Here is a 26,828-nt window from a genome sequence, read left to right as displayed (position 1 = left end):
TAGCATTGTGGATTTGCATTAAATAGTGTTTCAGACTGGGCTGTGAGATTCGATCAACACAATTTTGGAGCAGGATCCCACTTTCGTGACATGGTCACTGCCAACCCACCCCCTCCCGATTATCCTTCTGGATGACCCCTCCACTCAATGCCTCTCCAGCTTGAGGTTTACCTGTGTAGCCCTGCAACTCGAAGCTGCTCTCACTCCGTAGGTTGCTTCTAGACTCTTGCTGCTTATTTCCTAAGCCCTTGCTCACAGCGAGGATTCAGGAGAGGGAAGTGGCAAATGGGTCAGCCAGTGGGAGGGTCAAAGAGTGAGAGAGATGGCCAGTGGGAGGATTGGTGGCTACCAGGAAGGTCAGGAGTGGGAGATTCAGGAGGGACAATTGACAACAAGCCAAATGGCGCAATATTCCTGTTTTAAGTATAAGTGCTTCCGCCATCACTGGCACAGGAGCGATGCTGACATGCCATTCAATAGCACTTAGAAATTATTTTCACAGGATTGTGTTTTATGTTGGACTTGAGAGGAGAGAGGCCTAAACTCACTGACAGGTCCCACTCCTCGCTCACTCGGCGTGAATCCCGCCCCCGCCATCTTCTAAATTCTCCCGCCCCCCCCAAAAATGGGCGATGGGCCGAACCCGCCAGTCCCGCCGGCGTAAATTGGAGTAGGTCCTTACCAGCGGGACCTGGCGGTGCGGGCGGCCTCCAGGGTTCTTGGGGGCGCGTGGGAGGGATCTGGCCCTGGGAGGTGCCCCCACAGTGGCCTGGCCTGCGATCGGGGCCCACCGATCTGCAGGCGGGCCTGTGTCGTGGGGGCACTTTATTGTTCCATACCGGCGGCTTTAGCAGTCCGCCATTGCCGGTGCGGAAACGAAGCCCTCTGCGCATGCGTGGAGTTGACACCAGCACATGCTGGCGCTCACGCGCATGCACCAACTTGTGCCACCCAGCGGAGGCCCTATGGTGCCGGTTGCCTTGGCGCCAAGCCCCTTTCCCGCCGGCCGGCGGGGTGGAAACCACTACGGGGTGGGCCTAGCCCCTGAAGGTCCAGAGGATTCCACACCTTTGGGGCGGCCCGACGCCGGAGCGGTTCACGCCACTCATCCCGCCGCGCCGGGTAGGGAAGAATCCCACCCCATCTCTTTCCAAGAGGCTCATCAGAACAAAGAAACAGCTTCTTTAAAAAAACTGCTGTAAGAAGGAACACCTGCTCAAAAGAGGAAGCACTTCAGAGTTAGTGGACACCTTGCAGTTATATAAATAAACAACGGTAAGCCTTCTTTTGAAATTGTCTGGGCCTGTCAATCAAGAGGCTTTTAAATGGCAATGGTCCATGAAATTGAATGTAAACAATGCAGTTCAAAGCTTCTAGACTTTTCAGCATGCACTTGGAAATGGTTAATGGCAATGTAACTGAATGTGATAAAAGCACTTCAAAGGTTTCCACCACATTAAAGGGAAGACTGGAACTTCCTTCTTACAGATCATTGACATGCTGGGAGAGAGCTTAAAAGGTATTAAGGCGACAGAGAGAATACTTTCACTTTCTTCTTACAGACCATTGATATTGACATGTTTTTTTTTTCACTGTATAAATGTTTTTTTATTGAGTTTTCATATTTTATATATGACAAATTACAAGTTATTAGAGAGAGAAAAAAAAAAAGGAAAACACAAATTTTTTTTACATGAATATTTACAGGTAAGCATCTTCATAACAATAATTGTGGCCGCCCCCTTTAGCCAGCATACATATTTTACATTCCCCAATACGGCCGAGGCACATGTTTATAGGCATTTATTTATAGTTTGGTTTTGGGCCTTGGCTTGCCATCAAACCCCCATACCGAGCCCGTAGCCCCCCCCCCCCCCCCGGCTACCTTCCCCCGATTCCCGCCCATTTTCCCCTGGTTCTTGGCCACCCGACTATTCTTCCTCATGTACGTTGGCCACAAACAGGTCCCGGAACAGTTGCATGAATGGCTCCCACGTTCTGTGGAAGCCGTCGTCCGACCCTCGGATGGCGAATTTGATTTTCTCCATTTGGAGAGATTCCGAGAGGTCGGACAGCCAGTCTGCAGCTCTGGGTGGTGCTGCTGACCGCCAGCCAAACAGGATTCTACGGCGGGCAATCAGGGAGGCAAAGGCAAGGGCGTCCGCCCTCCTCCCCAGGAATAGATCTGGCTGGTCTGAAACCCCGAAGACCGCCACTATCGGGCATGGCTCCACCCTCACCCCCACCACTTTGGACATAGCCTCGAAGAAGGCTGTCCAGTACTCCACAAGTCTGGGGCAAGACCAGAACATGTGGGCGTGGTTGGCCGGGCCTCTCTGGCACCGCTCACATTTGTCCTCCAACTCCGGGAAGAACCTACTCATACGGTTTCTCGTTAAGTGGGCTCTATGTACCACTTTTAGTTGCATCAGGCTGAGCCTTGCGCACGTGGAGGTGGAGTTGACCCTATGCAGTGCTTCACTCCAGAGTCCCCACCCTATCTCCATCCCCAGGTCGTCCTCCCATTTCCTTCTTGTTGCGTCCAGTACGGTGTCGTCCCTGTCTACCAGTCGGTCATACATGTCACTACAGTTCCCTTTCTCTAGGATACTTGCGTCCAGTAGGTCTTCCAATAGTGTCTGTCGTGGCGGTTGTGGGTACGTCCTTGTCTCCTTTCGTAGGAAGTTTTTGAGCTGCAGGTACCGTAGCTCGTTCCCCCCAGCTAGCTGAAATTTCTCTGTCAGTTCGTCCAGTGTTGCGATCCTGTCGTCCGTGTATAGGTCCCTGACTGTCAGTGTCCCCCCGTCCTGCCTCCACCTTTTGAAGGTGGCGTCGGTCAGTGCTGGTTTGAACCTATGGTTGTTGCAGATGGGAGCCTTGTCCGACATTTTGTACAGGCCAAATTGCTGCCGCAGTTGGTTCCAGGATTGGAGGGTGGCTGTCACCACTGGGCTGGTGGAGTGTTTTTTGGGTGGGGATGGGAGTGCTGCTGTGCTGCCCGGAGGGAGGTTCCCATGCAGGAGGCCTCCTCCGCACGCACCCACTCGGCTTCTGGCTCCTGGATCCATCCCCTTACTCGCTCGGCTGTTGCCGCCCAGTGGTAGAATTGTAGATTCGGGAGGGCTAGCCCCCCCCTGGATTTTGTTTTTTGTATGACCTTCTTTGGGATCCTAGCATTTTTACCCCCCCATACGAACGCCATGATATGTTTGTCCAGCGCTTTGAAAAAGGCCTTGGGGATGTAGATTGGAATGGATCTAAACAGGAAAAGGAACCTGGGCAGTACGTTCATTTTGATCGTCTGGACTCTCCCCGCGAGGGAGAGCGGGAGTGTGTTCCATCTTTGCAGGTCCTTTTTAACTTCCTCCGTCAGGCTGGTGAGGTTCCATTTGTGGACCCCTTTCCAGTCATGGGCTATTTGGATCCCCAGGTAGCGGAATTTATTTCGGGCTTGTTTGAACGGCAGGCCCTTTAGCGCTGCCCCCCCCCCCCCCCCCCCCCCCTTGCGGGTGTACTGGGAAGATCTCACTTTTGCTCATGTTGAGTTTGTAGCCCGAGAAGGCTCCAAACTCTTTCAGGAGCGCTATGATTCCGTCCATGCTGCTTTGTGGGTCCGAGATATAGAGGAGCAGATCATCCGCATAGAGTGAGACTCTGTGCTCTCTACCTCCCCTTCGGATCCCCCTCCAATTTTTTGCTGCCCTGAGCGCGATTGCTAGCGGTTCGATTGCTAGTACGAACAGCAGCGGGGACAGTGGGCATCCTTGTCTGGTGCCCCTGTGCAGCTGGAAGTATTGGGAGTTGGTATTGTTGGTCCGTACACTCGCCATGGGAGCGTTGTATAGGAGCTTTACCCAAGCGGTGAACCCTGTTCCAAGCCCGAACCGCTCCAGTACCTCTATGAGGTATTTCCATTCGACTCTGTCGAAGGCCTTTTCTGCGTCCAGGGAGACGATCACCTCTTGTGTTCTCTCCCCGGAGGGGGTCATTATCACGTTCAGCAGGCGCCTGATGTTCGCGGTAAGCTGTCTACCTTTGACGAAGCCCGTCTGGTCCTCTGTGACCACCTCAGGTACACAGTCTTCTAGCCTTTTGGCTAGGATTTTGGCCAGTATTTTGGCGTCTGCGTTCAGCAGGGATATGGGTCTGTATGACCCACATTCCGTTGGGTCTTTGTCTTTCTTAGGTATCAGCGAGATTGAGGCCTGTGCTAACGTGGGTGGCAGTGTGCCCCTAGCTAGCGAGTCTGTGAACATCTCCCGCAGGTGCGGGGCCAGCGCTGTCGCGAATTTTTTGTAGAAGTCCGCCGGGAATCCGTCCGGTCCCGGCGCCTTCCCCGTCTGCATGGAGCTAATGCTCTCCATGATCTCTCCCAGTGCTAGTGGTGCTTCCAGATCCCGTTTTCTGCCCTCTCCCACGACTGGTATGTCCAGTCCATCAAGAAACCGGTTCATCCCAGCCTTCCCCGTTGGGGGCTCCGAGGTGTATAGCTCTTGGTAGAAGGCCTTGAAGGTTTCGTTAATCCTCTCTGGTTCTGTTTCCCACGTGCCTCTGGTACCTCTGATTTGCGCAATTTCCCTGCTGGCTGCCTGCTTTCTCAGCTGGTGTGCCAACAGGCGGCTGGCTTTGTCTCCGTGTTCGTACAGGGCCCCGCGTGCCTGGCGGAGTTGGTGTACTGCTTTCCTGGTAGAGAGCAGGTCAAAGTTCCTTTGTAATTCTTTTCTCTCCGCCAGGAGCTCTACGGTCGGGGCCTCGGAGTATTTACGGTCTACCTCCAGTATGGAGTCGACCAGCTTCTGCCTAGCCACCCTTTCCTCCCTATCTCTTTGCGCTTTGTAGGCAATGATTTCCCCTCTTAGTACGGCCTTAAGCGCTTCCCAGAACGTGGAGGATGAGACCTCCCCGTTTTGGTTGTTCTCCGTGTACTCCGCTATGGCCCGCGCTATCCTTTCGCTGAAGGCCTTGTCAGCTAGTAAGGCACCGTCCAGCCTCCATGTGGGGCGCTGGGCCCTTCCCGTCTCCAGCCGCACGTCCATGTAGTGTGGGGCGTGGTCTGATATCACAATTGCGGAATATTCCACCTTGTCTATCCCTGGAAGCACCGTTTTCCCCACCACAAAGAAGTCAATTCTGGTGTACACATTGTGTACTGGGGAGAAGAAAGAGAATTCTTTCTCCCCCGGGTGGGCGAATCTCCAGGGGTCCACTGCTCCCATCTGCTCCATATAGTGACTGAGTTCCCTTGCCATGTTTGAGGTTTTCCCCGTTCTGGAGTTTGATCTGTCCGTCTTTGGGTCCTGTACACAGTTGAAGTCCCCCCCCCATGATTAGTCGGTGCGTCGCTATGTCCGGGATTTCTGCCATGGTCTTTTGGATGAAGCTCGTGTCGTCCCAGTTGGGCGCGTACACGTTAACTAGAACTACCGGCGCCCCATCCAGGGCCCCGCTGACCATGACATACCGTCCCCCTGGGTCCGTAACCGTCTTTGTCGCCCTAAACATTGTCCTCTTGCCAATCAGGATCGCCACCCCCCTGGCCCTTGCCCCATAACAGGAATGATAGGTTTGTCCCACCCAGCCCTTTCTTACCCGCAGTTGGTCCTGCTCCCTCAGGTGCGTCTCTTGGAGGAAGACTATGTCGGCCCTCATGTTTCTAAGGTGGGTGAGGACTCTAGATCTCTTCACTGGGCCGTTAAGTCCCCTTACGTTCCAGGTGACTATTCTGGTGGGGGGCTTCTGCCCCCTTGCTCCTGTGGGGTTAACCATATTTGTCCGGTGGACACGCCCCTGCCCTCTGGGGTTTCCCTTTGTTAGGGGGCCGTCCAGGATGTCCACTATCACTGCTCTCCCCATGCGGTCGGGTCCCTGCGCTCCGGGGTTCCACCTTGTCCCGGGGACACCCGCCATGGCCGTCCACTGTGTGTCCGCCACGCGGGTAGTGATATTGACATGTTGGGTGATTCCAACACATCAGAGAAAACGGGACATGTTGAAAGACAGATTATTAATTTTCAAGGCTACAGATGGGAAGACCAGCCAGACAATCAACATCCAGGGAAAGACCTCGGGTCTGAGCACCCCCCATCCCACCCTGGTCTCACCTCCCTGAAGGTTCCTCTCAGTACCCGGGAGGCAAGTATAGGGAGCGTACACACCACCTTGCCCCACCTCAGAGGGTTAGGAGCTAGGTCCCCCTTGTCATGATTTGCTCCAATTCACACCAGCGTAGCACCTGGCTGGGGGTGCATCCCAGGAGGCTGGTGTATCCATCTTCCTGGCTGGTAATTTCATTCAGATGAATGTAAATAGCTATGAGCTCTCGTCTGCTTTGGGCAAGAACCTCATCGTGGCCAGCGGGGCAAGCTGGGAGACTGTCGGCAAGACTCCAGTTTTTGCCCTTGCACTCAATTCAGCAGGCTATCATGATTCCTCTCTCTAGCTAGCAAGCCCCTCAGAGAGTGCCCCCAGAGGATGTGGAAGCGTGAGAGATGAAGAGTGGGAGAGGCTAAGTGCAAAAAAGGTGGCAATTGGGAGACAACAAGCAGGAGGTAAGTAGAAAGAATTAGCATATTTCTTTTATGTTTTTTAATTTATTTTAAAGTTATGATACTTATGAATAAATTATATAAACTTACAGATATAATGTTTTAGTGGCATTTTACTGATGGGAAAGGTCCTACAGAACCTAACTAAAGCTTTTATATTGTTTGTCCTGGGAAAATCTGATTTGCTTATTATTGTTTCATTTAAAGTTGCACGTTGCAGGAATGCAAGTATAAAGTTAAGCAAAGAATTACTGTACTGTTGCATAGAATTTTTGTGAAATCAATATTTTGATGTGCTTTAGACTGAATCGATCTCTGGTGGGGAGAGAAAACAAACTGTTCATCCCCTAGGAACTATAAGATAATAATAAAAATAAGGATAGCTCTGACATCTGATTTTACAGAGTTTTTGCAATTTATTTATTAATAGCTAATTACCTATAGTATTACTCACATATTATCCAGGATATGGGGATGATTGGTCATTAATCTGGGAATGGCTATTAAGGTATTCCCCATGGGAAAGCACTTTAAATGGAATCAAAGACGCTTACAGAAAAGAAGGCTATTCAGCCCATCATGTCTGTACAGGATTTCGTTGAAACAAATTAAAATCTATCCCACAATTTATGCTGTTTTTCGAGTACTGTGCCTGGTTCAAATATTTATCCAATTTTTCATTAATACTCAGCGTAGCCTGTGGAAAACACTCTTTTCTTCAACAATCTACTTCATAAAGATATTTCTTCCAATCTCTCTCTTGACTTTCTTGGTTATCATTTTAAATTGATGATTCCTTCTCACTGTCTCCCAACCCAGAGGAAACAGTCTTTTTCTGTTTACCCAATCAAAACTTTAAAGTATTTTAAAACTTCTAATAGACCTTCTCTTAGCCTTTGAAACACAGTTAAGATGATTAGCCATTAATCTGGAAATGATATTCAGGTGATCACGATGGGAAAGTGTAGCTACAATCTCTTCAGATAACTACAGCTTCTCGACCATGATGTCATTCAGAGGAAGTCTTATGTTGTACAACCTCTACATCTTTAACGTCCTTTCTATAATGTTGTATACATCAACCTGACTGTGGCCTCATTTATGTTTTGTATTAGATTATAACTACACATTTATTCTTTTACGCTACGGGCAGAATAATACAGGTGGAAGAGGCCAACCGGAGCATTTAAACATTTAAGTTTAAGAATTATCCTTGCTGTTCCCACCCTACTGCCCATGCCATACGTTTTATGCTATGGACAGCATATTATCACGGTCAGTTGGTTTGATAATGTCTAATCGACCCCAAATTGTTAATTTAAATGTGGTGGGTGGGCTGTTGACTTCAGGGCAGGAAGATGATGGGATGGGCATTCACTCCACAAATTTCAGGCTACATTTGTCACCTATCTGTCATTGTAAAATCCATACATTATCCTTGCACTTTGCCAAATTCTTTACTTGAGTGCCATCAACAAATTTTGAAACAAATTTGGCTACATCAAAGTCAAAACCATCAAAGACTTCATGATGAAACAGTTGAGGAACAGTGGAGAACAATGTAGAGGAAAGGGTGGCGAAGATGATCCTGGAAAAGAGCGAAAGTAACAGGGTAGTTGTTATGGGAGACTTTAACTTTCCAAATATTGACTGGAAAATATATAGTTCGAGTACATTAGATGGGTCGTTCTTTGTACAATGTGTGCAGGAGGGTTTCCTGACACAATATGTTGACAGGCCAACAAGAGGCGAGGCCACATTGGATTTGGTTTTGGGTAATGAACCAGGCCAGGTGTTAGATCTGGAGGTAGGTGAGCACTTTGGAAACAGTGACCACAATTCAGTGACCTTTACGTTAGTGATGGAAAGGGATAAGTATACCCCGCAGGGCAAGAGTTATAGCTGGGGGAAGGGCAATTATGATGCCATTAGACATGACTTAGGATGTGTAGGTTGGAGAAGTAGGCTGCAAGGGTTGGGCACACTGGATATGTGGAGCTTGTTCAAGGAACAGCTATTGCATGTTTTTGATAAGTACGTACCAGTCAGGCAGGGAGGAAGGGGTCGAGCGAGGGAACCGTGGTTTACCAAAGAAGTGGAATCTCTTGTTAAGAGGAAGAAGGAGGCCTATGTGAAGATGAGGCGTGAAGTTTCAGTTGGGGCACTTGATAGTTACAAGGAAGCGAGGAAGGATCTAAAGAGAGAGCTGAGACGAGCAAGGAGGGGACATGAGAAGTCTTTGGCAGGTAGGATCAAGGAAAACCCAAAAGCTTTCTATAGGTATGTCAGGAATAAAAGAATGACTAGGGTAAGAGTAAGGCCAGTCAAGGACAGTGGTGGGAAGTTGTGTGTGGAGGCTGAGGAGATAAGCGAGATACTAAATGAATACTTTTCGTCAGTATTCACTCAGGAAAAAGATAATATTGTGGAGGAGAATTGAGACCCAGGCTATTAGAATAGATGGCATTGAGGTGCGTAGGGAAGAAGTGTTGGCAATTCTGGACAAGGTGAAAATAGATAAGTCCCCGGGGCCTGATGGGATTTATCCTAGGATTCTCTGGGAAGCCAGGGAAGAGATTGCTGAGCCTTTGGCTTTGATTTTTAGGTCATCATTGGCTACAGGAATAGTGCCAGAGGACTGGAGGATAGCAAATGTGGTCCCTTTGTTCAAGAAGGGGAGTAGAGATAACCCCGGTAACTATAGGCCGGTGAGCCTAACGTCTGTGGTGGGTAAAGTCTTGGAGAGGATTATAAAAGATACGATTTATAATCATCTAGAGAGGAATAATATGATTAGGGATAGTCAGCATGGTTTTGTGAAGGGTAGGTCATGCCTCACAAACCTTATCGAGTTCTTTGAGAAGGTGACTGAACAGGTAGACGAGGGTAGAGCAGTTGATGTGGTGTATATGGATTTCAGTAAAGCGTTTGATAAGGTTCCCCACGGTCGGCTATTGCAGAAAATACGGAGGCTGGGGATTGAGGGTGATTTAGAGATGTGGATCAGAAATTGGCTAGTTGAAAGAAGACAGAGTGGTAGTTGATGGGAAATGTTCTGAATGGAGTTCAGTTACGAGTGGCGTACCACAAGGATCTGTTCTGGGGCCGTTGCTGTTTGTCATTTTTATAAATGACCTAGAGGAGGGCACAGAAGGATGGGTGAGTAAATTTGCAGACGACACTAAAGTCGGTGGAGTTGTAGACAGTGCAGAAGGATGTTGCAGGTTACAGAGGGACATAGATAAGCTGCAGAGCTGGGCTGAGAGGTGGCAAATGGAGTTTAATGTGGAGAAGTGTGAGGTGATTCACTTTGGAAAGAATAACAGGAATGCGGAATATTTGGCTAATGGTAAAATCCTTGGTAGTGTGGATGAGCAGAGGGATCTCGGTGTCCATGTACATAGATCCCTGAAAGTTGCCACCCAGGTTGATAGGGTTGTGAAGAAGGCCTATGGTGTGTTGGTCTTTATTGGTAGAGGGATTGAGTTCCGGAGCCATGAGGTCATGTTGCAGTTGTACAAATCTCTAGTACGGCCGCATTTGGAGTATTGCGTACAGTTCTGGTCGCCTCATTATAGGAAGGACGTGGAAGCTTTGGAACGGGTGCAGAGGAGATTTACCAGGATGTTGCCTGGTATGGAGGGAAAATCTTATGAGAAAAGGGTGATGGACTTGAGGTTGTTTTCGTTAGAGAGAAGAAGGTTAAGAGGTGACTTAATAGAGGCATACAAAATGATCAGAGGGTTAGATAGGGTGGACAGCGAGAGCCTTCTCCCGCGGATGGAGGTGGCTAGCACGAGGGGACATAGCCTTAAATTGAGGGGTAATAGATATAGGACAGAGGTCAGAGGTGGGTTTTTTACGCAAAGAGTGGTGAGGCCGTGGAATGCCCTACCTGCAACAGTAGTGAACTCGCCAACATTGAGGGCATTTAAAAGTTTATTGGATAAGCATATGGATGATAATGGCATAGTGTAGGTTAGATGGCCTTTAGTTTTTTTCCATGTCAGTGCAACATCGAGGGCCGAAGGGCCTGTACTGCGCTGTATCGTTCTATGTTCTAACCTTCCAAGCAATTTTTCACGGTGGTCAGCAACAAAAAGGAAGGACGGTAGAAAGAGGGAAAATGGACCGTGGATATCCAAGGAAATAAGGGAGAGTATCAAATTGAAGGAACGAGCATACAAAATGGCAAAGATTAGTGGGAGACTAGAGGATTGGGAAATCTTTAGGGGTCAACAGAAAGCTCCTAAAAAAGGTATAAAGAAGAGTAAGATAGATTATGAGAGTAAACTTGCTCAGAATATAAAAACAGATAGTAAAAGTTTCTACAAATATATAAAACAAAAAAGAGTGGCTAAGGTAAATATTGGTCCTTTAGAGGATGAGAAGGGAGTTTTAATAATGGGAGATGAGGAAATGGCTGAGGAACTGAACAGGTTTTTTGGGTCGGTCTTCATAGTGGAAGACACAAATAACATGCCAGCGACTGATAGAAATGAGGCTATGACAGGTGAGGCCCTTGAGATCATTGTTATCACTAAGGAGGTTGTGGTGGGCAAGCTAATGAGGCTAAAGGTAGACAAGTCTCCTGGTCCTGATGGAATGCATCCCAGAGTGCTAAAAGAGATGGCTAGGAAAACTGAAAATGCACTAGTGATAATTTACCCAAATTCACTTGATTCTGGGGTGGTCCCAGGGGATTGAAAATTAGCAAACATGACACCACTGTTTAAAAAAGGAGGTAGGCAAAAAGCGAGTAAGAAAAGGCCAGTTAGCTTAAGTTCGGTAGTAGGGAAGATGCTGGAATCTATCATAAAGGAAGAAATAACGAGGCATCTGGATGGAAATTGTCCCATTGGACAGACGCACCATGGGTTCATAAAGGGTCGGTCATGCCTAACTAATTTAGTGGAATTGTTTGAGGACATTACCAGTGAGGTAGACAGCGGGGAGCCAATGGATGTGATATTTCTGGATTTCCAGAAAGCTTTTGACAAGGTGCCATACAAAAGGTTGTTGTATAAGATAAAGATGCATGGCGCTAAGAGTAAAGTAGTAGCATGGGTAGAGGATTGGTTAATTAATAGAAAGCAAAGAGTGGGGATTAATGGGTGTTTCTCTGGTTGGCAATCAGTAGCTAGTGGTGTCCCTCAGGGATCAGTGTTGGGCCCACAATTATTCGCAATTTACATAGATGAGCCTCACGGTAGCATGGTGGTTAGCATCAATGCTTCACAGCTCCAGGGTCCCAGGTTCGATTCCCGGCTGGGTCACTGTCTGTGTGGAGTCTGCACGTCCTCCCCGTGTGTGCGTGGGTTTCCTCCGGGTGCTCCGGTTTCCTCCCACAGTCCAAAGATGTGCGGGTTAGGTGGATTGGCCATGCTAAATTGCCCATAGTGTAAGGTTAATGGGGGGATTGTTGGGTTACAGGTATACAGGTTACGTGGGTTTAAGTAGGGTGATCATTGCTCGGCACAACATCGAGGGCTGAAGGGCCTGTTCTGTGCTGTACTGTTCTATGTTCTATGATTTGGAGTTGGGGACCAAGTGCAATGTGTTCAAGTTTGCAGATGACACTAAGATGAGTGGTAAAACAAAAAGTGCAGAGGATACTGGAAATCTGCCGAGGGATTTGGATAGTTTAAGTGAATCTCTTTTAGCATTCAGTGAATGGGCTAGGGTCTGGCTGATGGAATACAATATTGACAAATGTACGGTTATCCATTTTTCATAGAATTTATAGTGCGGGAGGCCATTCGGCCCATCGAGTCTGCACCGGCTCTTGGAAAGAGCACTCTACCCAAGATCAACACCTCCACCCTATCCCCATAACCCAGTAACCCCACCCAACACTAAGGGCAACTTTGGACACTAAGGGCAATTTATCATGGCCAATCCACCTAACCTGCACATCTTTGGACTGTGGGAGGAAACCGGAGCACCCGGAGGAAACCCACGCACACACGGGGAGGATGTGCAGACTCTGCACAGACAGTGACCCAAGCCGAAATCGAACCTGGGACCCTGGAGCTGTGAAGCAATTGTGCTATCTACAATGCTACCGTGCTGGTAGGAATAACACAAAAAGGATTATTATTTAAATAATAAAATGTTAAAACATGCTGCTGTGCAGAGGGACCTGGGTGTCCTAGTGCATGAGTCGCAAAAATGTGGTTTACAGGTGCAACAGGTGATTAAGAAGGCAAATGGAGTTTTGTCCTTCATTGCTGGAGGGATGCAATTTAAGACTAGGGAGGTTATGCTGCAACTGTATAAGGTGTTAGTGAGGCCACACCTGGTGTATTGTGTTCAGTACCTGAGAAAGGAGGTTCTGGCGTTTTTGGGGGGGCGGGGGGGTGCAGAGGAGATTCACTAGGTTAATCCTAGAGTTGAGCGAGTTGGATTACAAGGAGAGATTGAGTAGACTGCGACTGTACTCGCTGGAATTTAGAAGGATGCGTGGGGATCTTATAGAAACATTAAAAATTACGAAGGGAATAGATAGGATAAATGCGGGCAGGTTATTTCCACTGGCGGGTGAAAGCAGAACTAGGGGGCATAGCCTCAAAATAAGGGGACGTAGATTTAGGACTGAGTTTAGGAGGAACTTCTTCACCCAGAGGGTTGTGAATCTGTGGAATTCCCTGCCCAGTGAAGCAGTTGAGACTCCTTCATTAAAGGTTTTCAAGATAAAGATAGATAGTTTTTTGAAGAATAAAGGAATAAAGAGTTATGGCGTTCGGGCGGGAAAGTGGAACTGAGTCCACAAAAGATCAGCCATGATCTCATTGAAGGCGGAGCAGCCTGGAAGGGCCAGATGGCCTATTCCTGCTCCTAGTTCTTATATAGTACGTGAACAAAAGTGTGTCTAGCATAAACCCCAATACAAACAGCACTTACTTATACTAACTCTGTTTCAGTTGTGGCTCACTTAGCATTAGTCTCACCTTTTAGTCATAAATTCCGGTTCAAGTCTCAAACTAGGGCTTGAGCACAAAAGTCAAGGTTTATACTCCAGTGTGGTAAGGAGGGAATGTGACACAGCTGGAGATTTCATATTTCACATGATACATTAAACTGAGACCTCATCTGCCTGCTCAGGTAGACATAGAAGATCCCTTGGGACTATTTTTAAAATGCGTCGGTGAGTTATCCCTGTAGTTCTGGCCAATATTAATCCTCAATCAACATTAGAAAAACAGATCATTTGGCCATATTACATTGCTGTGTGTGGGCGTTTGCTATGCATAAGTTAGCTGCTGTTTTCCTACATTACAGCAGTGACTTGACTTCAGAAGTAATGAATTGGCTGCAAAGTGCTTTGAAATATCCATTTTCTCTTCCTTCAACAAAAATGTAACATTGACTCTGACCAGTAAAGTTACACAATTTATATATTCATGATTAAAATATTATGCCAAGAACTGTTATCTTCTGACCTTTTTAATAGCCAGTGCTCAGTGGTGACTTCATCATAAATTTTGCTATTTTTTTCAAAACTAATTATTTCTCTAGTTACCTCCAACCATTGTTCCAGACCTTCCTTGAGCATATCACCATTCAAATTTCCATTATTGTTGGTGAAAACTGATACAAAATATTTATTTAATGTCAAACATGAGGGAATGTTGTGTAGTCATATAGAGTTCCTTTTCATTCAGCATAGGTAAAAGTATTCACTATAGAGCTTTGAGTAGAGCTAAACACTATAAAAGTGAGTTACAAGTCACTACTTATGTTTGCTCTTACAAGGAGGATTTATCTTCCTTAGAACTGAAGTAATCGTATGCAGAATGATGTTTTGTCCAAAGATATAGGCCAGGATTTTTCAAACTCACCTGCCATCAGGAACTTCTGGTCCCGCCGAAAGTCATCGACTTTTGGCTGGCCCACTCTATCCCCTGCCATGGCGGGGCTGCAAAATCCTGGCCATAGTTTTTAAAGCAATTAAGTAGCTTTGTACAGCCTACCATTTATAATAGGCGAGTTGTTGAAAATGCAATTTATCCTCTATTTGTGGTGGCCAGTATAATGCAGTGTTGATAATAAAGGAAGCAGTAAAGAAAGGGCACCAGCTGAAATTCAAAAAAAAAGTTTACATATACAGGACTGGGTGAGCAGCATAGTTAGCAACAGTGACCTAATCTGATGGTTCAGTTCTAACAAACTGCTCAAGTTCCACCACATAGTACCAACCCACAATTCGGCTTCCATATTATAATTAATTTCCTTCAACCTACTAATCTTTTATGTTATGGAGACGGCTTTGCAACATTTTTCTGTGAGACTAAACCTGTGTTTTAAATTCTAGAAGAAATGGAAGCCAATGGGAAGTGAAATCTGCAAATTAATGAGTAAATAGAGCTGTTACTGGACAAAATAAACAGAGAATTTAGGATGCTATAACAGACAACTTTGAAATTAACTAATGTAAATGGATAATGGTCATCACCTTTCACCGAATAAAAATGACTGCCCATTTTAAACATGTACATTTTAAGTAGTAGGGACTGCAACTATTGCTCAAAATAAGAATGAACAGATACTTAATGTATTAGTATAACATTTTTCTGTTTGATTTTAATGGAGGTGTCAACCTAGTTATTTTTTTAAAGTATTTCTGGGATGTGGGCGTCTCTGGCTTGGTCAGCATTTATTGCCCAGGATTCCAAGCTTCTGACCTGCTCTTGTAGCTATGTTATTTATATGACTAGTCCAGTTGAGTTTCTCGTCAATAGCAACCATAGAATGTTAATAGGGGATTCAGCAATGGTAATGCCATTGAATGTCATGGGGGGATGGTTAGATTCCCTCTTGTTGGAGAAGATCATTGCCTGGCACTTGTGTGGTGTGAATGTTACTTGCCACTTGTCAACCCAAGCCTGGATATTGACCAGTTCTTGCTGCATTTGGACATGGACTGCTTCAGTATGAGGAGTTGTGAATGGTGCCGAACAGTGTGCAATCAGCAGTGATCATCCCCACTTCTGACCTTATGATGGAACGAAGGTCATGGGTGAAGCAACTGAAGATGTTTGGGCCTATGACACTACGCTGAGGAACTCCTGAAACTGAGTTAATTGACCTCCAACAATTAAATCATCTTCCTTTGTGTGAGGTATGACTCCAACCAGTTTTGCTAGGACTCCTTGATGCCATACTCAGTCAAATGCACTCTTGATGTCACTATCACCTCACTTCTGGAATTCAGCTCCTTTCTCCATGCTTTTACCAAGGCTGTAATAAGAGGAAGTGGAGTGACTCTGTCGGAACTCAAATTGATAATCTAGTGAGCAGGCTATTGACAAGCAAGTGCTGCTTGTTAGCACTGTTGATGACCCCTACCACCACTTTACTGATGATTGAGAGCAGACTGATGAGGCAGTAGCTGACCGAATTGGATTTGTCCTGCTTTTTGTATACAGGACATATCTGGGCAATTTTCCATATTTCCGGGGAGATGCCAGCATTGTGGCGGTAGTGGAAAAGCTTGGCTCATGGTGTAGCAATGTCTGGAGCACAAGTCTTCAGGATTGTCAGGGCCCATAGCTTCGAAGTATCATTTATTAAAATAGGTAAACCTATTGATTAGCAGACAAAGGAATGTTGTATCAATTTGCTCATGAATACTGTAAAAGTGTTTCAGGGTCTTCATGAAAATAAACTAAATTGGAGTAGAAAAAATATCAGGAAAAATATGTACATATCATTTACTTCCAGCTTTACCTTACCTTCTGAGCACACAAAGCACCAGCTGACATTGACATGACCATGATGCCTGCAGCCCCTCCGTGGAGTGAAGTGGTTAGTGCATATGATACTGTTTGAAGCCAGGACCACACATCCTGCTGCAAGACAATTATCGCTGGCATGATAAGCCACAGGACATCGCACACAGCGCATCATTCGACCTAACACACATAAAGACAGAAATACATATAACACAGACAACCAATGTTACATTATATTACAATCTAGTTTATTCACATCATGCTGTTGTATGATGTATCCAAGATCACTTTCACAATAATTTTAACTTACTCTAACAGTATTATGTATCATTAAATTTAGAAAATACAACTGGCATTATTGTGCCATTAACAAAGTAACATGCTCCAAGACGCTTCGCAGACAATATTTGACAGTGTAAAATTTTAGGCAACTCAGCAATAACTACTGATCAATGAAAGTACACTTAAACAGTTATGAAGTTTACAAGAAATGCAAAACAGATCACAGTTGAACTGCTGACATTTCCCAGAGAGATAATGTTTGTTTTACTACTTGCTCGGAATATTATCTTTTGTGAAGAGTATTCTTTGCATACAGTACCTTTACTTGCTCTTGGATTAGTAGGATTGCAGGCATAACAAGACAGGCAGACGTGGATTGAGCACCGGAATCCTTTGTTTTGCAGTACAGTGGTAGGGTGGTTTTTAATGCACTCCATATGATAAAACTTCCCACACAGTGCCATAAGACATCGCTTCACATCCTTCCCATTTTCTCTACACACAAAGCAAGTATGAACACCTGGTGAAAATATAATGCCACATTTTGACTTGTTTGGAGAGGCACAGTCACATTTAGAGACTATCACGAAAATGTCAGGAAGCGTCACTTGTCAAGTCAACTTTGTCTGACAACAGGCCAGGAGAAACTTTTGCCATTGACTTTCAATGAGTGCTTCATTTATCATTCTGGTGTTATCTTTTTTTCTACGCTGACAGTGTAAGCCACAGGAGTGTACAATTATTAACCAAGTAAAGTCACCAAAGATGGCCTTCATGAATAACAGCAGCCTGTACGGGAATTGAACACACGCTGTTGGCCTCGCTCTACATCATGAACCCGCTGTCCAGCCAAATGAGCTAAACGTGTCCCTAAACATCCAAAGTGAATAAACTATCTGGTTTTCTCTTTAAATTTAACCTTTCCTTAAATGGATCCACCTTTGTGGTAGCTTTCTCGTGCAAGAAAAAAAACTGTTTAGTGCAAAACTGACAACGCTATTTCTCAGAAAAATGCACGGTGGTATTTATATAGATATGATAATAACATTGGATAATAATGAGCCAGGAACCTAAGTTTCACCTCAGCAGATCACAGACTGTTACTGCCCTTTAGAGCACTTCTCAGTTTTCTTTGCAGTTTCCTTAATCACATTATATAACTTTAATTTTACTATCATCCTATGCATTTGATTTATTGTTGCTATTTCAAACTGCCTAATTTCTTAGCTCCAATAAATTTCACGCTTAACAACCCTCATTTTCAGAGAACCTTTCCACTGCCCCCCAATGCAATACATGCTGCAATATTCAATCGCACATTTTTGAATGTAAATTTTTTTTAAAGTTCCCTTCTGTCTTTTAACTCTGACTTCACCTTTGTGGTTTATGATGCTCTCAGAACCCATTTCTTATTGGCTTATTACTCAAATCCTGCCACGCATTATATTCCATGGAATATTATTTAGGGTAATTCAGGGTAGATTTAGAGTACAAGCGCATTATGAAACATAGGCCGGGATTCTCCCCTACCTGGCGGGGCGGGGGGTCCCGGCGGGATAGAGTGGCATGAACCACTCCGAGGTCGGGCCGGCCAAATCTGCACCTTTAGGGGCCAAACCCTAACCTTTAGGGGCTGGGCCTGCGCCGGAGTGGTTGGCGCCCCGCCGGCCGGCGGGAAAGGCCTTTGGCGCCACGCCAGCTGGGGCCGAAGGGACTTCGCAAGCCGGCGGAAGTTCATGCATGCGCGGAGCATCAGCTGATTGTCATCCCCGCGCATGCACAGGGGAGGGGGTCACTTCCACGTCTGCCATCGTGAAGACTATGGTGAACGCGGAAGGAAAAGAGTGCCCCCACGGCACAGACCCGCCCGCCGATCGGTGGGCTCCGATTGCGGGCCAGGCCACCATGGGGGCACCCCCTCAGGGCCCCGGAGCCCCCCCCCCCCCCCCCCCCCCCCCAAGGACCCCGGAGCCCCCCCCCCCGCGCCGCCTGGTCCCGCCGGTAAGGTAGGTGGTTTGATTCCCGCCGGCGAGACCGGCATGACAGCAGCAGGACTTGGGTCCATCGCGGGCTGGAGAATCGCCGGGAGGAGGGGCCCCACCGACAAGCGCGGCGCGATTCCCGCCCCCGACGAATCTCTGGTGCCGGAGACTTCGGGAGACGGCGGGGACGGGATTCACGCCGGCCCCCGGCAATTCTCCGACCCGGCGGGGGGTCGGAGAATCCCGCCCATGAAGCAGCTTACAGGTGACCCTTCCCATTATTTTTCTTGTAGATTTTATTTCAATTGCTAAATTTCTATATGTAAAATTAACAGCTAAACTATTTCAATCTTCCTTTGCTACCTTCCGTAAAGAGTCCTTGTATTCACCTACTTAACAAGGCCTGTTCTCGCATACTTCAGAGTACCTTGACAATCTTCTGATCTACTTGTTGTAGGACTGTTGCACTGCAGGAAGGGTGGGAAGGTTCCGAACGGGCAAATTAATTAATTACTCATTGAATGGAGTTGAAGAGGTAAGAAATAAAACGTTTAAATGTTTGGTTGAAAGTGGGCATTTCTGCATAACCGCTAAATAAACAGCAGGTCCTTCTGGAGATAGTACACAAAATTACAAAGTATTTACAGAACAGAAACAGGTCGTTTAGCTCAAATGGTCTGTGCTGATCTTTATGCTCCATATGAACCACTTCCCATCCAAACAGCAAAATGTTCCATTCCTTTCTCCCACATATGCTTATCTGGCTTCTCCTTAAATGCATTTATGCTATTTGTATCAAGTACGTCTTGTGGTAGCAAGTTCCAAACTGGGTAAAGGAACTTTATCAGCATTCCCTATTAGATTTATTAATGACTTTCTTATCTTTATGGATCCTAGCTTTGGACTCTGGTACAGATAGGAACATCTCTACATCTACCTAAACAAACTCTTTTACTATTATGTCAACCCATGAGCGTTTACCTTTCTAGAGAAGTTAGTCCCAGCCTTAAGAATTGAGGGAATATTAAACATGTTTAATATGAACATACTTTAAAACTTTATATAAATGAAATACAAAATATCAATCTTTTAAGCTATAATTTAGTTATGCATCACCATATGAATACATATTTTACCTGTAGTACATTCTCTGCACATAAATTTTCCTTCGGGCATTTTGGTTAAACCGAGGCACTTCAAATGGAAGGCGCCACAGCACTGTCCTTCACAAAGCAGCAACTCTCCAGTTTTCTCGCACAGCTTTGGAGAGGGAAGAGGGCAAATTGTTAAATACATTGTTCTTTAAAATCACTGGATTAATATGTGCGGTATATTTCAATATATAACTGAACTGAAAAAAGTCAGCAATCCCACCCTCTGGTTAGAACTTGAGGGGGAACAAAGTTTAGAAATCAAAATAGTTTCCCACCATTTTAAGCAACAACCAGAGGTCAAATCTGCTTAATTATTTAAAATTCTAATATCCTGAATAGGAAAAGGGTTGAAGCAGTGCCCCCTAATCAATGTTAGGCCAATTTCTGTTCAGCTATAATTCGGACATGGCAGACTTGGCACAAAGAGAGCGATAACAAAATTTGATGAAGACGTAAAAGTAGGAAGGTTTGGCAAGTTTGTGAGGAGGATTGTAAAATATTTCAAGAAAACTCAAGTTACCAGGATGGGTAAATTGGTGGCAGATACAACTTTAAGTTTTGATTGTAAGATAATGTTCTTTGGAAGAAAAAACATAAATGGGAAATACTCACTCGAAAGAGTGCAGATACAGAGGACGCGGTTTAATCAGCTTGCAACAGAGTCTGTGATGGGTGCATTTAGCCGGGTATTTCCCTGTGCTCGCAGCTCCGAAAAACACCATGCTATCTATCGGGACTTTGCTGCAATCCGGAGCCTCAATGGGGAACACCCTGCTGAAGCACACTTAGTCCCACTTTCTGCACTGAGGAGCTCTGCTCAACAGAACTCTTCAGTACAGGAGGAGATCGGGATGTCATTATTCAATGGATTCCCGATCTCTCAACGCCTCCAAACGATCCCCAATCCACCAAAGCCCTAACTCACCCATAAGGGAAGGTGGTCCTCGGCGCAACCCCCACCCCAACACCCCACCTCACAGACAGGACATCCCCAGGCCCAGGCCCAATGCACAGTGCGGGAAATATGTCAGCCTGGCACTGCCAAGAAGGATAGTTTCTTAGCAGAAGGATGAGAGGGGATCTGTTTGAGGTATATAAAATACTAAAAAGGTTTGATAAATAAATGTAGACCAAATGTTCCCCCTTGTGGAGCAATCTAGAACAAGAGGTCACAGACAGAGGTTGAGAGGCAGTAGGTTTAAAACTGAGATGAGGAAACACTACTTCTTGCAGAGGGTGGTGAATTTGTGGAACTCAGTGCCCCATAGTGCGATGGAGTCCGAATCATTAAATGGTTTCAAGAGGGAGACAGATATATTTCTAATACAAAATGGGTTAAAGGGATATAGAGTACAGGTAGGGAGGTGGCTTTGAGACCAGGAAGAGATCAGCCAAGATCTGATTGAATGGCGGAGCAAACTCTAAGGGCTGAATTGCCTACTTCTGCTCCTGATTCCTATGTTCCTAACATCTAGGAAAGTGTAAATATTCAGAGACAATGAAAGAGAGGGATGTTTTATTTTTCCAAAATTCACCAGATTCTGGAAAGTTTCCATTAGATTGGAAAATAGCGAATGTAACTTTTCTCTTCAAGAAAAGAAGATAGAAAGTAGAAAATACCACTTAACATCTGACATAGAGAAAATGTCAGAATCGATTCGAAGGAGGTTTTATATATAGCAAGGCACTTTGACTAATTTATTAGAGTTCTTTGAGGAAGTAACAAGCAATGTGGATGGAGGGGAACCTGTGAATATGCCGTGGATTTCCAGAAGACATTTGACATCAAAGGTTACTACACAAAATAATTGCCCATGGTGTAGGGGTAACATATTAGCAAGAATAGAGGATTGGTAACTAACAGCAAATATTGAGGAGGCATAGATGGGTCATTTTCGGGTTGTCAAGATGTAACAAGTGGAGTGCCACACGGATCAGTGCTGGGGCTTCAACTATTTACGTTCTAAATCAATGACTTAGATAAAGTAACTGAATGCATGGTTGCTAAATTTGCTGATGACACCAAGATAGGTAGGAAAGTAAGTTGTGAAGAGGACATAAAGGGCACGATCAACTGGCCTCATTACACTCTCGCTCAAGCAAAACGAGGCTGGTGAATAGCGGGAGAGGCCAAAAATGAGAACCGCGCCAGGCGGCAAACAGTTTGCGATGTAACCGCCCACTCCCTATAGGCGAAACGGGGATCTCGCCGTAGCGTGCAAGGAACCAATTATCACCACTTCATAGAATTTACAGTGAAGAAGGAGGCCATTCGGCCCATCGAGTCTGCACCGGCCCTTACAAAGAGCACCCTACTGAAGCCTACGTATCTACCCTATCCCCGTAACCCAGTAACCCCCACTTAACATTTTTTTTGGACACTAAGGGAAATTTAGCATGGCCAATCCACCTAACCTGCACATCTTTGGACTGCGGAAGGAAACCCACACAGCCAAGGGGAGAACGTGCAGACTCCGCACAGATAGTGACCCAGCCGGGAATCGAACCTGGGACCCTGAAGCTGTGAAGCAACTGTGCTAACCACTATGCTTCCGTGCTGCGTATAAGCCCCATTCCTATACCTTAAGCTCCATTTCCATACAATTAACAAGAGTCACCCATACCCAATGGCCTCGCCAGCAAGTGCTAATGCTGGTGCTAATTAGTACCCCTTTTGTAAAACGTGAATCTGGCTGAACAGCTTCTGTGGGGAGCCGAGGAGAGGACTGGCCATCTTTGCTCACAGGCAAAGTGCCGGAGTTTGCCACCCCAGTGCTCGGTAGGGGGTGGGGTGTAGTGATCTGTATATATGATGGTACGTAAAAGATTAACAACTACATCATAATATTAGATAACCACTAGATAGCAGCACTAGATATAAACTGAACTTGGAAGATCTTCCCTCTCTTCGAACCGGGAGTGACTAGATAGCAGAGTGTTAGAGATATAGTTTAGTTAGCACGTGTAGTTAAAATAGTTAATACTTCTGATTTACTTTATCATCAGTTGTAGTTCTGTAGAGTGAACAAACTCATTAGTATTTATTATTTGTTATTAATTAAATGTTATTTGCTTTGAATTGATGATTGGTAGTTTCATTGAAATCTAACCATCAGACCATTCTGGGAGTAAAGCAAAGAGAAATTATGTATTAAGATCACGTAATATAACATGGTACCAGGTTTTGGCTTCAGAAAACTACCTGGAGTGATTTAGATAGATCAGAAAAAGAAGAAAATCATAGCAACTATTCGACTGGAGAAGCATCGCAGCAAACTAATCCTTTGAAGACAAATGCCTCGACGGAACACGCACAAGCTCCATGTCACCTAAAAATTACCGGTAATTTGAATGCAAATTGGAAACTGTTTAAACAGCAATTTCAAATATATTTGGAAGCTACAGACATAAATAACGTAACTGATGCTCGAAAAATTGCATTGCTTTTAACAATGGCAGGACAGCATGCAATCCAAATATATAACTCCTTTCAGTATTCTGCTGATCAGGACAAAGCTAAATTTGATGTTATTTTAAGTAAATTCGACGACCACTGTAAGATCCAAACAAACGAGAGATTTGAACGCTTCATTTTCCATAAGAGACTACAAAAAACAGGGGAATCGTTTACTAGCTTTGTGACAGACTTAAAACTTCTAGCCCAATCCTGTAACTTTGCAGCACTGCATGATTCTTTAATTTGTGACCAGGTTGTATTTGGGATAAATGATGAGCACCTCAAAGAAATACTTTTGAGACAACAAGATTTAACATTAGAAATAGTGATTGAAAAAGATGTGTCGTGCATAACAACGTCAACATCATGACGTGGTCTAGATGTGGAACCTCCAACTTAAAGAGGAAATGCCCAGCAAATGGAAAACAATGCTCCAAATGTGGCAAATTAAATAATGTTGCTGCACAGTGCAGATCTTCACTTGCATTTAAACCTGCTAAACAAAACTACAGGCAGACTAATGTTCGTAGTGCCGAATCAAGACAAAGAAGAGGAGAATTTTTCATCCGGTACTGACAAATACTCACTGGAAGACACATTCTTTGTTGGCATAATAGAGAAGTGTGAAGGATCCGATGAAGCAACAAACAATCCCAAACAAATTAATTCAGTAATTCTAATAATGAATGGAACACAGTCGTACAAGTAAACAACTTCACAATTCTGTTTAAATTGGACACTGGCACTTTAGCTAACCTGCTCAAGGTTGGATCTCAACAAGCTTCAAGATGCACCCGAGATCCAGCAGCCTGAAGGACTATAACGGCAACTTGACTTCTTCGATTGGGTCATGCCATTTAAAAGTCGCCAATAAATAAATTGAAAAGATTTTAAAATTTGAGATTGTTAAGACTGACAAATCTTCACTTCTAGATGCATAAGCATGTAAAGAATTGCATCTAGTACAACATATTTATACAGCGACTGCATCTACACCAAAATTGGATGATGATATCCAGTGCATCTTGAATCAATATCCTGATGTTTTCAGAGGCATGGGCACACTACCATTCCAGTATAAAAGTACTAAGGCAGGATGCCAAGCCAGTGCTACATCTGCCTAGAATTCCTGCTCCTTTACGGGAAAGGTTGAAACAAGAACTGGACCGACTTCAGAACCAAGGGGTAATCTCACAAGTCACTAAACCGACTGACTGGGTCAGTTCATTGGTTTGCGTTAAAAAACATCCGGTGATCTTCGCATCTGCATGGATTCCAAGGATCCTAATAAGAACATAAGGAGGGAACACTAGCCCATACCAAAATGTGAGGGAATCACCAGTGAGGTGGCAAATGCACGCATCTTTATGAAGTTAGACGTGTCACAGGGATTTTGGCATATGCAACTCGACGCCTCGAGCTGACAACTCTGCACATTTAACACACCCGTTGGAGGATTTTGTTTCAATTGTATGCCTTTATTTATCATATTTGCATCTGACATATTCCACAGGATCTGGAACAAATGACAGAAGGAATAGAAGGTGTGAGGGTATACACTGATGACATCATAATTTGGTTTACAACACCGGAAGAGCATATTGAGCGACTAAAGCAAGTGTTTCAGCACATCAACAAATATGGCCTCAAACTCAATCAATCTAAATGCACTTTTAGAAAGACATCACTCAAATCTTTAGGAGATACCATGGATTCTCCGCAGCTCCGCACCGAAATCGCAAAATGTGATTGGCCAGACAATAGGCTCCGGCGGCGAAACCGGCTTTGACGCCAGTTTCCGATTCTCCGGAACCCCCTCCAAGACGACGGAATTGTGGCGCCTGCCACACGGCCCGGGGAATCGCATTAGGTTCCCTGACACCGATTCTCCAGAGCCTGCCCGATTCTGCGACCCGGGTGGGCCGAAGTCCCAACGGCGTGGTTCTAACTACGTATAAAAAATCGTGATGCCGGCATGCTGGCTGATGCGGCGGTGGGAGGAGGTAGGAGTTGGCGTGGGAGGACTGCGGGCTCCCGTAATGGATAAAGGGTTCTGCCGGGGTGGAGAGACAGGCCGAGCAGTCGTAGGCCCCCGATATGACAGGGCGGTATTCAAGCAAGGGAGCCATTACGGTGGCCATCTTGTTGCCCAACCACCCCGGCCCCTGGATGAACGCAGGGCTAATGGCTGTATGAGTGGGTTTCAACCCCCTCCTCGGCCACCCCACCCAACCAGCGACACCCACCGGCAATCAAACAGTGGCCCTGGCAGCAAGGACAGGTGCCAGGAGCGGGGTGCATCGACGGGGCAGGGGGCATGCGTGGCTGGGACGCGCGGTGTCAACCGGGACCACCATCTAGCCCATGGTACCTGGCTGTGCACGGGTGTATGCGCCATGGTAACATTGTGTCTCTCTACCCCAGCAGATTAATGGTTGGGCACTACCCAGCGATGCTGACCGCCGATGCTGGTATGCAGCCCTGTTGGAGCGTGAGCACATGTGGCTCAGAGAGGCGGCGGTGGCCGCAGCAGAGGAGCGAGCTGCAGAGGGGCAGGTGCCAGCCGCACAGGCTGGAGGGCCGCCTTCCTGACAGGCCAAGGAGGAACGGGACGAGGAGGAATAAGACGAGGAGGAATAAGACGAGGAGGTGGTGGTGGTGGTGCCAAGGAGGTGCATGACGAGGCCCCGCGTGTACCGGTGCCGCATGTCCTTCCAGGAACTCTTGGACTGGGAATGCAAGAGGAGGCTGCGGATGAGCCAGGAAACCATCGCTCATATTTGCCACATGATGGCACACCTGTAACCGTTTGGGACGGGGATGGACACCCGCTACCAGTGGCCGTTAAGGTGACGTCCGCCCTCCACCTCTACAGGGTCGTTCCAGTCACCGAGTTGGGAACTGTCTGGCATCTCACAGACATCATGTGTTTCTGGAACCCACCTCTTCATTCACCTGAGGAAGGAACGGCACTCCAAAAGCTAGTGATTCGAAACAAACCTGTTGTATTTTAACCTGGTGTTGTGAGACTTCTTACTGTGCCCAACCCAGTCCAATGCCAGCATCTCCACATCAAGTATCTGAGTTCGTAGCCTGAATTTCACACTTGGCATCAATTCAAAGGCAGAGGGCCCGAAAGCAGATGTAAAGTCTGCTCCCGGGCAGGATTGCATTCTCAAAATGATATTGAGTGACCAACTAAGGCCCATCCAGCATAAAATGTATCTTCCGGTTGCTTTGACAGTGCATTCAGGGTTCAGTGGTATCCACATGGCTTTGGAAACTTCCATAAACTTCCAGTGGAAATGAAATGAAAAATAAAAATCACTTATAATCACAAGTAGGCTTCAAATGAAGTTACTGCGAAAAGTCCCTAGTCGCCACATTCTGGCACCTGTTCGGGGAGGCTGGTATGGGAATTGAACCGTGCTGCTGGCCTGCCTTGGTCTGCTTTCAAAGCCAGCGATTTAGCCCTGTGCTAGACAGATCGGTCTTTGGAAACAAATGTTGTGTTAATACTGCAGCTTTTTGGCTATGATCTTGACTAGAACCTTAATTGACTCAAATGTAGCATAATACGGTAACTCTTAAATATGCCTTTACAATCTACAGACCCTGCCCAGCTCCTGCACTGATACAACTAGACTTTGTGACAGCAGGGAGGAAGTTGTGGG

General features: G+C 45.9%; 1 protein-coding gene across 8 annotated transcripts in view; it reads right to left on the bottom strand.

Moving 5' to 3' along the window:
• The window catches only part of LOC119965109 (histone-lysine N-methyltransferase NSD2-like), a 318,910-nt gene that overhangs the window by 95,428 nt on the left and 196,654 nt on the right, over positions 1-26,828 (bottom strand). For all 8 annotated transcript variants that reach the window (XR_005460429.1, XM_038795422.1, XM_038795423.1 and 5 more), the window contains 3 exons: positions 19,680-19,803; positions 16,881-17,081; positions 16,280-16,459 (listed from right to left, as the gene is read on the bottom strand). Coding sequence is in view for 7 of the 8 variants with exons in the window: in XM_038795422.1 (XP_038651350.1) it covers positions 16,280-16,459; positions 16,881-17,081; positions 19,680-19,803 (505 nt within the window). In the remaining variant the exon portion in view is untranslated. The remainder of the gene's footprint in view (positions 1-16,279; positions 16,460-16,880; positions 17,082-19,679; positions 19,804-26,828) is intronic.

This window comes from Scyliorhinus canicula, chromosome 4 (assembly GCF_902713615.1).
Source record: "Scyliorhinus canicula chromosome 4, sScyCan1.1, whole genome shotgun sequence".
Taxonomy (NCBI): Eukaryota; Metazoa; Chordata; class Chondrichthyes; order Carcharhiniformes; family Scyliorhinidae; genus Scyliorhinus; species Scyliorhinus canicula.
This window is presented reverse-complemented; position numbering and strand designations above follow the sequence as displayed.